The 13,290-nt window shown below is 40.0% G+C and overlaps 1 protein-coding gene across 1 annotated transcript in view; it reads left to right on the top strand.

Annotated features, from left to right (window-relative positions):
• The window catches only part of LOC311048019 (neuronal cell adhesion molecule-like), a 98,952-nt gene that overhangs the window by 70,641 nt on the left and 15,021 nt on the right, over positions 1-13,290 (top strand). The window contains exons 12-23 of the mRNA XM_084061006.1: positions 1,333-1,476; positions 2,483-2,594; positions 3,200-3,363; positions 4,846-4,993; positions 5,532-5,656; positions 6,406-6,435; positions 7,926-8,027; positions 8,166-8,363; positions 8,689-8,759; positions 9,180-9,405; positions 9,936-10,051; positions 10,949-11,153. Coding sequence (XP_083917132.1) covers positions 1,333-1,476; positions 2,483-2,594; positions 3,200-3,363; positions 4,846-4,993; positions 5,532-5,656; positions 6,406-6,435; positions 7,926-8,027; positions 8,166-8,363; positions 8,689-8,759; positions 9,180-9,405; positions 9,936-10,051; positions 10,949-11,153 — 1,641 coding nt within the window. The remainder of the gene's footprint in view (positions 1-1,332; positions 1,477-2,482; positions 2,595-3,199; positions 3,364-4,845; positions 4,994-5,531; positions 5,657-6,405; positions 6,436-7,925; positions 8,028-8,165; positions 8,364-8,688; positions 8,760-9,179; positions 9,406-9,935; positions 10,052-10,948; positions 11,154-13,290) is intronic.

Here is a 13,290-nt window from a genome sequence, read left to right as displayed (position 1 = left end):
CCACTGTTTACTGCTAATAAGCTCTACTGGGGCAGTTTGGCGTCAAGAGACTTCCTCAAGTTGCTGAGAGACGGTGAAAGTCTCATTCACTTTTCCTGCCCAAGATTAGAAATGTCAACCTGAACCAAAATAATGTGACGTCCTCTACTCTGTCCTGCTCGCTGTCCCTCCAAAGAACTCACACGAGTCATGTGGTTGGAGCAATAACGTGTGGTTTATTCTGCATACAGGCATCTGTAGACAATTTGGGACGACACAACCATAGCTCACTATGTGTTGGTCACCTGTTGAAGATTCAAGATTGCTTTTATTTATCATTTTCTTCCCTTCTGCAAGCAGCATCAGAAGAAAAACAACATTTTGTCAAATAAAAATGTTGTAAAATAAATAGTGGAAAAAATCTTATCTAGAATAAATCCTAAAACCAAGCATAACCAGGTAGAAATAAATAATAGAAATGCATAGAGTTAATTTATTATAGTTCATCTCATCTAATGCATAGGAAAGATTTAATATTTCCGGAGCATATACTACCTCCTGTAGAAGCTAGTGGGGGAATTAATGAGAAAGGGCAGGATTTTTCCTCTTGGAGTTCAGAAGTGTGACTGCCTGGGGAAATAAACTGTTTTGTGACGCTCTTGTATGGTTTCCCCGGCGGCAGAAGGGATAACAGGCTGTGAGAGACGGGTGGAAAGTGTCACTGTTGCTCCCCCAGCCACTCGACTTAGGGTTCTCATTATAGAGTCCTGACGTCACTCCCACTACCCCTGGGTCACAGCGTTATTTTTTGTTCTGGATTTCCCATAGGGGGAATCTTAGATTGCGTCATTTAAGATCTGTGTTCCAAAAATAAACAAACCACCCCACCGATTTTGTCAGGTATGTGACTCTGTTTCGAGAAAAAAAATCTCACTATTTTGATAAATTAGTACTTTTATACTGTCAGTTGATGCTTCATATCCATATGAGTAAAATCACGGGGGTGATTTGTTTATTTCTGGAACACAGTTCTTTATGACGCGATCTAAGATTCCCCTATGGGAAATCCAATACAAAAAAATAACGCTGTGACCCAAGTGGATAGCGCCCTCTAGCGGCAGTGATGTCAGACTTCGGTGCTCTATACTGTACATGGTGATTTTATAGTTGTATTTTTTACAAACAAACAAAAAACAGTAATAAAAAAAACTTAAACCTGCAAAAAACACCCTTTTCTGATGCTTATGGTTACCAATGGCCCTGTTGCTGCTATACTGTACATACCGTACCATATGTAGGACATTACATTTCATACTGTTATGAAACCTGTGCGTACTGTACTTCTATCGACAGACTCCCCTCTGGATCCGAGCAGGAAGGTGGAGGATGACACCATTATCTTCACCGAGGTCCAGAGCGGATCCAGCGCCGTATACCAGTGCAACGTCTCCAACCAGTACGGCTACCTCCTATCCAACGCCTTCGTCAACGTTCTCTGTAAGTTGACGTTTTTTTCCATTCTGCACGCCGTCCGCATCTTGATGCCGCCTGCATTCCATTTACATTGATTCTGTGGTGCTTACGCACTAAAATCCCCACACTAATTTATAGATTTGTAACTCAGAGAGTGTACAAATGGAACGAAATGGACGCTTTAGAGGCCCATTTTGTTCCATTTGTACACTCTCAGAGTTAAAGGGGCATGAAACCCAATGATCAATTATATTGTTTGTTTTCCTGTACAGGTTAAAAACTACAGCAGGCTAAAGTATTGCAGACTGAACTTATAGTATACTATACTGTGATGTAAGCAACTACAGTAGCAGCTACAGTAGTATACAATTAATAGCAGGTGTGTTAGATATAGGTGTGCCAGTGTGCAAGCTTTGGCAATACTGTCGTCAATGCTTGTACCACCTAAACCGAACACATCTGTTATTATAATCGTAAACATTTTGTGCAAATATTTGAATACATTTTAAAATACATGTTTTTCTAAACAACATTTTTAACTCAAATCTTTGCTTCTGGGGGGGAGGGGGAACGAACAACATATTTTGATGGGTAAAACCATCATACCCAAAAGGATATGTATTTGGCCACCGACCCCCATCTCAAAATATTTTGTTCAAAAAAAAGTTGTTTAAAAAAATATAAATATTTTGAGCTTGTATATCTGCTATTTTTGAATAGCCCAAAGTAAAAAATAATGGTTATAGCTACAGTATAAACATCTAAAATGACACAGTATGCGTTCCCAGATTGAATGAGTTAATTTGATTACTGTAGCTGCAGCTACGTTGCTTACATCACTACTATAAAGTCAGCCTGCCATGATTTTTATCCATCTGTAGCTTTTAATCTGTACAGAAAACAAAACAAACAAAATCAGCTTAGGGTTTCCTGCACCCGTGAAATGAACATCAACAACTGATTTTTGCTGTGTTATAATAATGATACAAAATTCTGATGAGGATTTGTCGTGGTGTGTGTGTTGTTTCAGCCGAGCCACCCAGGGTGCTGACGCCAGGTAACAAAGTGTACCAGGTGATCAGAAACAGCCGCGCCTTGCTGGACTGCTCTTCCTTCGGCTCGCCCATCCCCAAAATCACATGGTGAGTAGAACAGGGAAGTGTCAGCAAGCAAGAACACTGTCTTGTAAATTCATGTCTGCTGGTTTATGACAGAGAGAGAGAATGTGCTTGTTTACTAGTGCAATGTTGAACGCATTTCGGCAGTACTACTTGTCGACCAGTAGGTACACATGTTTTGATCCATTAAGACCGGGAAACACAATTGTGTCATTTTAAGATTTCTTTAGCTGTTAAAAAAATAGCCGATATACAAGCTCATAGCGCGGCACCGAGTGCCGCACTATGAGCTTGTAGATCTGCTATTTTAGAAAAATCTTGGACATTTGTGCAAATCTTTGAATATATATATATTTAAAGCGAACATTTGTAACTCAAATCTTTGCTTCTGGGGGGTCCCTGGAACACAATATTTTACAAATATTCGCTTTAAAAAATATATATTCAAAGATTTGCACAACATTTTCAAAAAATAGCCCAAATAAATCTTAAAATGACACAGATACGTTCCCGGTCTTGGATTAACCGGGAACGCACGGATTAACTATACTGTACAGATTGGTTAAAAATATTCATTTAGATAAGTTCCGGCTCGCAGCTCTAAAAGTCACAGTCCTCGTCTTTCTCAGGTTCAAGGACAGCTCCAGCACCCTGGATGGAGACCCCTACATCATGCATGACAACGGTACAATAGAGATCCACGGGGCCCAGGCTCACAACAGCGGCAAATACACCTGTGTGGCCAGGAACATCCTGGGGATTTATGAGAACCACGTCTACCTGGAGGTCAAAGGTGAGAGATAATTGCCTACGGGGGGGGTAAAGTATAAATAGATGTACTGTACAGTATCTCTACTTTTGAATTTTTCATCTCTCATCTAAGAGTATTGGACATTTAATAATTCAAAATCTGCTCTTATATATAGTTCGCTGTGTCCTTGAATTTAACCTTTCGGTAGTAAAGACCATATACTGTGCTATGTCGTCTCTGTCGGGGTGGAAACCCCGACAGAGAAAATGTCCCAAACTGTTACTTTTCAGGATTCAATTTCAAAAACAGTAAAAGTAGCAGATCTACAAGCTCAAAATGCGTGGCTTCGCGCCACGTTTCGAGCTTCTAGATCTGCTACTTTTACTGTTTTTGTGTGACGCTGTAGGATGATCGAGTAGGGCGTTAATTTACCAAAATAAAATACAGAAAGTTACAATATGGAGATAAGAGGTTTCAGGACAGGAACGATATGCCTCCATACGTCTCCGTCCTGCATGCTGTAGAATACTAATCACAAGAATAGGAGAAAAAATAAACGATACTGTACTCTCAGTTGTAAAGTAGTAAACTCCAGGTGATTGTAATGCTTATTTCTATTTCAGTCGTACGACAGTGTTGCCTGAAGAAAATGGCAAAAAGATCTGCTATTTCCAGCGCACAACACCATTGTATGGTGATCGAAGTATAAATCAGGCTTGAGGTTCTCGTGAAGTCAAATTAGTAGACTGTAGAAGTAGGGGAAGCCCTTTAGGCTTAACTGCAGTCAGAGCGAGTCAAGGATGTGATTTAAAATGCCTTTATTAGTTGATAAAGACATTTTAACCACATCCTAGGCTCGGTGCAAGTGTGCCAGAAGTAAGCCCAAGGGCTTTTGCAAGAAAAGGAAAATGTGTTCTTTGAAGCCCAATTCAAACCGGTGTCGCTCACACTGAAAATAACAGATCATTAGGTTTTTCGCTTGAGAATCAGTTATTTTCGAGCGACACGGTCGAGCTTAACACCTAGTTTCCACTAAGCCCTGTGTGTGTCAGTAATTCGGTGCTTTAGTCCGTTCATTCCTATGGGAACCTCCGTGATCTCCGATGTGTCTGTGAAACTCCTCCTTGGAATTTGCCTCGAGTACGCTGACAAAATGGAACGTTTTCTATGGATTTTGGATCTCCTGTATGCATCGTGTGCCAGGAAACAGCAGGAGACACTATTTCATTCAATTCAATTGCTTGACTGTGTCAATAATAACATATTTTATGTGTTGAGTGCTTTTCAGGCTACTCAATTGAATTTCCATGAAATAGAAATGATAATTTCGAGGCAATCATACTATAAAATTATACTTTTTATTTACGGAATGATGGATAATGCTGATGTATCTTTGTATTTTCATGTCGCGGGCTTCCATTGCAAATTAATGGTAGATTGTATCTTTGTAGCTGCCAGTGTGAACACAGACAGCATTAGAGTGACCTGTGCCTAACCACTTCCTCACCCACTGGCACCATGCAGAGCCCACTCGCATCCTGAAGCAGCCAGAGTACCGCGTGGTGCAGAGGAGCCGCTCGGTGATGTTTGAGTGCAAAGTGAAACACGACCCCTCGCTCATCCCCACCATGACGTGGCTCAAAGACGACGGCGAGCTGCCGGATGACGAGAGGTTGGTGTTGACGCTCCACACCTTAAGCCCATTAAGACCTGGAACTGTGTCATTTTTAGATTTGAGCTAAAAAAGCATTATTTTACACTTTGGGCTATTCAAAAATAGCAGATATACAAGCTCATAGCGCGGCACCGAGTGCCGCGCTACGAGCTTGTAGATCTGCTATTTTTGAAAAATCGTAAAAATGTGTGCAAATCTTTGAATATATATATTTGTAAAGCGAACATTTTTAACTCAAATCTTTGCTTCTGGGGGGTCCCTGGAACAAGATATTTTGATGGGGGTCCGCGGCCAAATACATATCATTTTGGGGGTCCTTGACATGAAAAAGATTGAGCACCACTGATATAGAAACATAGGTTTTTCAGAAAACTGTTGAGATTTAGGAGACATGTAGAATCATCTTCAGGTCTCAATGGGTTAGAACAGAGAACTCTTAACTCAATAGGACCACTTGGCTAAAAAATCACCACCTGGCAAATGATAAACGATTTGGCCTCACAGTGCTAAACTTGTTTCTTGTGCTGGTTGCTAGGTTCATCGTGGACTCTGACAGCCTCACCATCATGGACGTGATGGAGGGCGACGAGGGCGTGTACACCTGCATCATGAACACCACCCTGGACCACGACTCAGCCAGCGCCCACCTCACCGTGGTCGGTACGTACCACCAGTTCTCTCCGGGGAAAAAAAAACCCTGTTACTTCCGAAAACAAACTCAGAAACTCTTCGACCTCTAACCTTTCTCCCCCTCAGGTGTTTCCCCTCATGTGAATCTGTCCAGTGCTTGGTTCACTCAACAGAATACCTTTCAGCTCCTGAAGGTTACTAGATTGAGTGTCTCAGCGCTTCGGTCGTTTGTTGTTGTTTTTGTTTTTTTTAGATAATATCTACAGCATTGGTTCTCAAAGTGGGGTCCGGGGACCCCCAGGTGTCCTTGGGGGGGGTTCCAGGGGGTCCCCAGTAAAATGTGTTAATATAGCATCACAATTATTTTAACCACTTTAACCTTTTATACTTTGGCTATTAAAAAAGAGCAGATATACAAGCTCATAGCGCGCCACCGAGTGCCGCACTATGAGCTTGTAGATCTGCTATTTTTGAAAAATCATAACATTTTTTGAAAACCTTTGAATATATATATTTTTAAAGCGAACATTTGTAACTCAAATCTTTGCTTCTGGGGGTCCCTGGAACAAACTATTTTGAGATGGGGTTCCACGGCCAAATACATATCATTTTAGGAGTCCTTGACATGAAAAGGTTTGAGAACTACTGACCTGCAGCATAAATATTGAATCATTGCCCCCTCAGCAAACTAGACAATCTCACCTTGTTTGCTCCCGGCCGAGTTATTATCAAGCACTAAATTCCCTACTTCACTCTCACCCTTCTACCTCACCTGGCAGAGGCCACTCCGACGCCAGCTGTTGTCTACGGTAAAGTGGCATCCATGTCACCTGAGCACCCAGATACGCTTCACCCTCTGGGGCCTGTGTTGTTTGTGGAACGTGGTTGGCTGTCCAAGCATGCTGTGGCCTGAAGGCCGTTTGTGTTTTGTTTGTGATACCGGCATCAACAGCATTTTGAACTGACAGATATGCGCTGGCTATTTTGTCAATTTGAATTTTCAGTATCCTGTTTGTTTTTCTTTCTTTTTTCCTCTTCTTTTTTTTGTCTTGCAGGACTGTTTTCATAACATTGATTTCATCACGATTTCTCACTTCTTCCATGTTTCTGAAGAGGCCGCCTAACATGTTCTGCATGTGAAACAGCACATTAAACTTTAAACAACTTTGGGAATTAATTAATTCTTGCTGTCTTTGTGAATGCCGCGATAGTTTATATAACTGGCATCTCCAATGGGGATCTTTACAAAAGCACCAATTTCCACGCTGCTCGTTTATGCCGAGCATGCAATACACTTTATCATTACAACTCCAAAACATGAGCATCAATTTAGCCCTGTCTAGTGTGAGACTGTGAGACTATTTCATGCAGGGTTATTATGGATGATACGCTGATTCGCGCACCAGTTTCGCACCATGCGCTGTCTGTGTATCATCTCAACTGATATGATTATGTTGCCAAATGGAATTCATATAAAGAAGTTGAAAGGAATTCAACGATTTATTTCACTGCACCAATACACTGTAGCATAGCTTAACCCATTCAATCCGGGAAAGTGTCTGTGTCATTTTAGATTGTTGCTATAGCCATTATTTTATACTTTGGCTATTCAAAAATAGCAGATATACAAGCTCATAGCGCTGCACCGAGTGCCGCGCTATGAGCTTGTAGATCTGCTATTTTTGAAAAATCATGAACATTCTGAACAAGTCTTTGAATATATATATTTTGACATTTGTAACTCAAATCTTTGCTTCTGGGGGGTCCCTAGAACAAAATATTTTGAGAACGAGGTCCTTGACATGAAATAGTTTTAGAACCACTGATATTATAGCAACATACGGTTTTCAGAAAACTGTTAGGATTTAGAAGACATTCGTAGATGCGTTCCCGGATTGAATGGGTTAAGACTAGTAGACTTTTCCTCAGCGTACGAGTAGCACGGCTTGGGTGCGGCAAGTCGTGCAGTAAGTACTGGGAGCTGATGGTAGGTGTGGCGCTCCACCTCAGGCAATCCATCTCCCAGGGGTCTAGCGCATTGTAAACGGGGACATACTCCCGCGTTCTCGGCTGATACGGACAATAACCCCCTTCGACCTACTTACTTTTAGCAGCAGTTTTAGGCTTCAGTCCTTATTGTTGACACACGAAGGAACAAAACCGGTTTCCATCATCTGATTTTCTTCATCTGTGGCATGGTTGGCATGATGAATATGCATCCCCCCCAAGTCCTGTGTGAGTTCATTGTGAACATGAGTGTGGTCCAAAGGTTCATCTGAACGATGTGTGTGTTCTGCAGAGCACCCGGACCCTCCTACTGACCTGGAGCTCACTGACCAGAGAGACAGGAGTGTTCAGCTCACCTGGACCCCTGGAGACGAGCACAACAGCCCCATACAAAGTATGTTCGTACATATGTTTTGTTGTTATTTAGTTCATTTCGGAAAACATTAGCCCCTTCGTAATTATTTCACTAAAATCACAACAGCTGTTAAAAATTGTACCCTTTTTACTTATTTATTAATTCATTTTTATCCAGAATTCATTATCCAGTTTGAGGACTCTCTACACCACCGTGGCCACTGGCACAATCTGAGCGAAGTCCCTGGAACCAAAACCACAGCACACCTGAAGCTCTCCCCCTACGTTCACTACACCTTCCGGGTCCTGGCTGTCAACGCTGTGGGTCTCAGTCAAGCCAGCTTTCCTTCCAGATTGTACAAGACCAAGCCAGCAGGTATACGAAGGAGCCTGGTGGTGACTTGTTGGATACAGTTGCTGACTGAAAACAAAAAAAGCAGAGCTCTGCCCTGAACGTTCCATTGTTCGTGAAGAACCGGTTTATATTGGGAACGTTATTAGCTCAGGTTGTTTTCACCTTGCTTTGAGCCCACCGCTTCCTAGTCTATTTGAATAACACAGATGTGGATATCTTTTGATGAAAAGGCATTTTCCCCTATACATTAATATGAGAAACTAATTATTTTCCAAATATTATTATTCTCCCTTCTCACAATAGCCCATTTGGGACTGTGATGTTTTGTTGTGTTAATGTCTTACAGCTCCAGATGAGAACCCTTCAGGTGTAGAGGGACATGGGACAGAACATAACAACCTTGTAATTTCATGGAAGGTAAGAAAATACATGTATTGTATTGTACAGCCAATGGGTTTTGTCACAGCTCTTGTTGTTGCTGTCCAGGGAATAACAAGATTTAATAAACAGTGTCTTTGTCACAGGAAATAAGACGTTATTTTATTTCACTCTGGTTCCCTACCCCCCCTTTCATTTACACATCTCTTTTATTATGTGAAAGATGTCTCTCTGCAATGGCTTACTGCACTGCATTGTACACTGAAACTACATTTCATTTCATTTCATTTTCATTTGGCAACAGACAAGGAACAACTTCAGCTATTGACATACTATAGTTCATATCTTGAGTTCAACATTGCTTTTTTTTTTCAAAGTTGCTTTTTCATGTACTGTACTTGGTATGAAAATGATGATATAAGTATACTTGTCCTTGTCTGTATAACTTTGCATTTACAGCCACTGACAGGCGTGCAAGCCAACGGTCCGGGACTGCGGTACAAAGTGATGTGGCGGCAGAAGGGTGGGGACAAGGAGTGGACGTCAGAGACCGTGGCAAACGTCACCAAGTTCATGGTGGCGGGAACTCCAACTTTTTCCACCTATGAGCTCAGAGTGCAAGCTGTAAACGACTACGGGGACGGCCCCGAGCCTGCCGTCGCCCACGGACACTCGGGAGAGGACTGTGAGTGACACTGGCCTCTCAGAGAAGGACCCTTACGGTCAATTCTTAGTGAAACGGACATCAGTACTCTCTAACTGTACTCTGTACCGCTTTTTTCTGTCTACACCAAATCTCTCCACCAAAAGATTGCCGATCTACAAGCGCAAAATGTGTCACAAATGCGACACGTTTTGCGCTTGTAGATCTGCTATTTTTGGCGAATGTCCCCCCCCCCCAGAATGGGCATGCTACAAGGGGTTCATGTGTTTAAACTTTCACAATTAATGCCTATATACTTCACTGTATGACTCAGCTCACAAGGTGTTGTGACAGCTGTTCTTTTACTTTTGAAAATGTTTCATCTATAAACAGACTGAGGGCCCTATCTAACCCCTTATGCCTAAACGTTTTTGCCATTTTTATACTATTTTGAAAAACATTTTAAGCCGATCTACAAGCTCACAAGATCAAAGATCTACATAGTTTAAAGTTGAACTTGATTTGGTACGTTGAATAAGTTGTATGTGTGTTGGTCCTGGTGTGTGTTCCAGTACCAGTGGCAGCTCCTCAGAACGTCCTGATCAGAGTGATAAACAGCACCCTGGCAGAGGTGCACTGGGACGCTGTTCCCCCCAAGACAGTGCGAGGACGCCTCAAGGGTTACAAGGTACTGTATTACACATCATAATACAGTACAACATGTTTGATACTAGGCAAAAGCGTAACTTTCCAAACTTTCTAAAGTGACGCCAACGCAGACACCTTCATGTTGCGTACTCTGATTGGTCGGGTAGATGAAGTAAGCTCCGTTACCACAGAGATGCACGTGACTGCATTCACTTCCGTGTTTACACCCTGTTGTGGTGCCGCTGTATGCAATTCGCTGACGTATGATTGCTCAAAACTGACAGAACGTCGTGAGGCATATGTCACTCGAGCATAAATTGACCTTAAGGCAATTCAAAGGGCTTTAATGTACTGTGTATCGTTGCTGTCAGGCAGAAACCTCTTATCTCCATATTTTAACTTTTTTGTTTTTTCGTAAATTAACGCCCTACTTCATCATACTACAGCGTCACACAAAAGTGTCAAAAGTAGCAGACCCGTAAGCCCCTAACATGGCGCAAAGCGACACGTTTTGAGCTTGTAGATCTGCTACTTTTGTTGTTTTGAATCCTGGAAAGTAACTGGTTTGGACATATGAGGTTTCCACCCGACATAGACGATATGTAAGGAAGGCATAAAAAAGCATTTAAATGCATGAAAAGGGCATTTGAAAATAAATAAAGAATAGACGAAATCAAATTGAAAAACATGTAATAAATAAATAAAAGAAGCATAGGAAAAATAAAGGTCACACACACACACACACACACACACACACACACACACACACACACACACACACACACACAGCCGAATAACACAGCTCGGTGCAGAAAACCAACATGTTCTCATCAAAGGATACTCTGCCTTGGCTTGTCTCGCGCTGTGCTCGCTCAACTCAAGCTGTGATGCAACACACGTTGCAGTGATGTGCTAAATGTCGAACCGTGTCCATCAGGTGTACTACTGGAGGGAACAGAGCCTCCACAAGCACAACCCCCACCACGTGGAGAAGCAGATCCTGACCTTCAGTGGGAACCACAGCCACGGCATGCTGCCCGGCCTGCATCCCTTCAGCCTCTACTCCTTCAACGTCAGGGTCTTCAACGGCAAGGGGGAGGGCCCCCCCTGCTCCAACCAGCAGTTTGAGACCCCCGAAGGAGGTAACGAACGGAAGACATTATCTGTGTCTCGATATTTTTTGGCTGTTGTAAGAAATTTACATGCTGCCACTTTGTACTAACACAAAATGAGACGGAGCTTTGCACCAATGGACGTCATGAGCAGAGACTCGTAAAAGTAGCACCAATTTCAACTTTCTTTCGTTGATTCTTTCTTTGCACACTTCACATATAATTTGTAATAATAATGTTCAGAAACTTGATTCTCTCTCGATACTCTTTCTTATGACCAGTCATTAATCAATGATATATCAAGTAATAACTAGAAAGTACTGTTCCTGAAGAAACAGTGTGGGATCGCTAAGAATGTTGCAGGTATTGAGTATTGATAGTAGTGTTATAGGTTTGAAAGGTTCTAAAGGTTCTAAAGGTTTGAAAGGTTTGAAAGGTTTGAAAGGTTTGAAAGGTTTGAAAGGTTCTAAAGTTTTGAAAGGTTTGAAAGGTTTGAAAGGTTCTAAAGGTTTGAAAGGTTTGAAAGGTTTGAAAGGTTTGAAAGGTTCTAAAGGTTCTAAAAGTTCTGAAGGTTTGAAAGGTTTGAAAGGTTCTAAAGGTTTGAAAAGTTCTAAAGGTTCTAAAGGTTTGAAAGGTTCTAAAGGTTCTAAAAGTTCTAAAGGTTTGAAAGGTTTGAATTTGGAAAGAAAAAAAAAATCTGAAAAAAAAAAAGTTAGGAAAAAAAAATAAGAAAAAAAAAAATTGGAAAAAAAAAAATGGAAAAAAAAAATTTGGAAAAAAAAAATTTTTGAAAAAAAAAAAATTGAAAAAAAAAAATTTTTGAAAAAAAAAAATTTGGAAAAAAAAAATTCTAAAAAAAAAAAAAATTGGAAAAAAAAAAAAATTGGAAATAAAAATTGAAAAAAAAAAATTCTGAAAAAAAAAAAATTTGAAAAAAACAAATTCTGAAAAAAAAAAATTCTGAAAAATTAAAAGTTTTGGAAAAAACTTTTTTCCCATTTGAATTATTTCAAAAATTCAAATGGTAGCCAATATGTCCTAAGTAGGCTGAACGTTATAGAGTTGGAACGGAGTTTCTAGCTAAAAGTATGAATTTCCCCATTGAAATGAATGGGCTTTTTTTAGAAGTAAAAAGTGCAATATCTCTAAAAGTACAAATTATTTCAAAAATTTGAATAATAGCCGACATGTCCTGAGTAGGCCGAACGTTGAAGAGTTGGAACGGAGTTTGTAGCTAAAAGTATGAAGGACTAGTTAGGTGCCAAAAAACGGGCGGAATAAATATATAATAATAACTAGAAAGTACTGTTCCTGAAGAAACAGTGTGGGATCGCTAAGAATGTTGCAGGTATTGAGTATTGATAGTGTTAGTAGTGTTATAGGTTTGAAAGGTTTGAAAGGTTTGAAAGGTTTGAAAGGTTTGAAAGGTTTGAAAGGTTCTAAAGGTTTGAAAGGTTTGAAAGGTTTGAAAGGTTCTAAAGGTTCTAAAGGTTCTAAAGGTTCTAAAGGTTCTAAAAGTTCTAAAGGTTTGAAAGGTTTGAAAGGTTTGAAAGGTTCTAAAAGTTCTAAAGGTTTGAAAGGTTTGAAAGGTTCTAAAGGTTCTAAAGGTTCTAAAAGTTCTAAAGGTTTGAAAGGTTTGAAAGGTTTGAAAGGTTCTAAAAGTTCTAAAGGTTTGAAAGGTTTGAAAGGTTTGAAAGGTTTGAAAGGTTTGAAAGGTTCTAAAAGTTCTAAAGGTTTGAAAGGTTTGAATTTGGAAAGAAAAAAAATGTTGAAAAAAAAAAAGTTAGGAAAAAAAATCTGAAAAAAAAAAGTTCGGAAAAAAAAAATCTAAAAATAAAAAAATTTGGGAAAAAAAAAAATTTGAAAAAAAAATGTTTTGGGAAAAAAAAAAAATTTGAAAAAAAAAAAAATTGGAAAAAAACAATTTTGGGAAAAAAAATTTTTTTGGAAAAAAAAAAATTTGGAAAAAAAAAAAAGTTCGGAAAAAAAAAAATTGAAAAAAAAAAATCTGAAAAAAAAAAAGTTTTGGAAAAAACTTTTTTCCCATTTGAATTATTTCAAAAATTCAAATGGTAGCCAATATGTCCTAAGTAGGCTGAACGTTATAACGGAGGAACAGAGTTTCTAGCTAAAAGTATGAATTTCCCCATTGAAATGAATGGGGATT

This window comes from Gymnoscopelus microlampas (assembly GCF_963454915.1).
Source record: "Gymnoscopelus microlampas genome assembly, chromosome: 6".
Lineage (NCBI taxonomy): Eukaryota > Metazoa > Chordata > Actinopteri > Myctophiformes > Myctophidae > Gymnoscopelus > Gymnoscopelus microlampas.
Note: the sequence above shows the minus strand (reverse complement) of the source record. Positions and strands in the feature narration are given on the sequence as shown.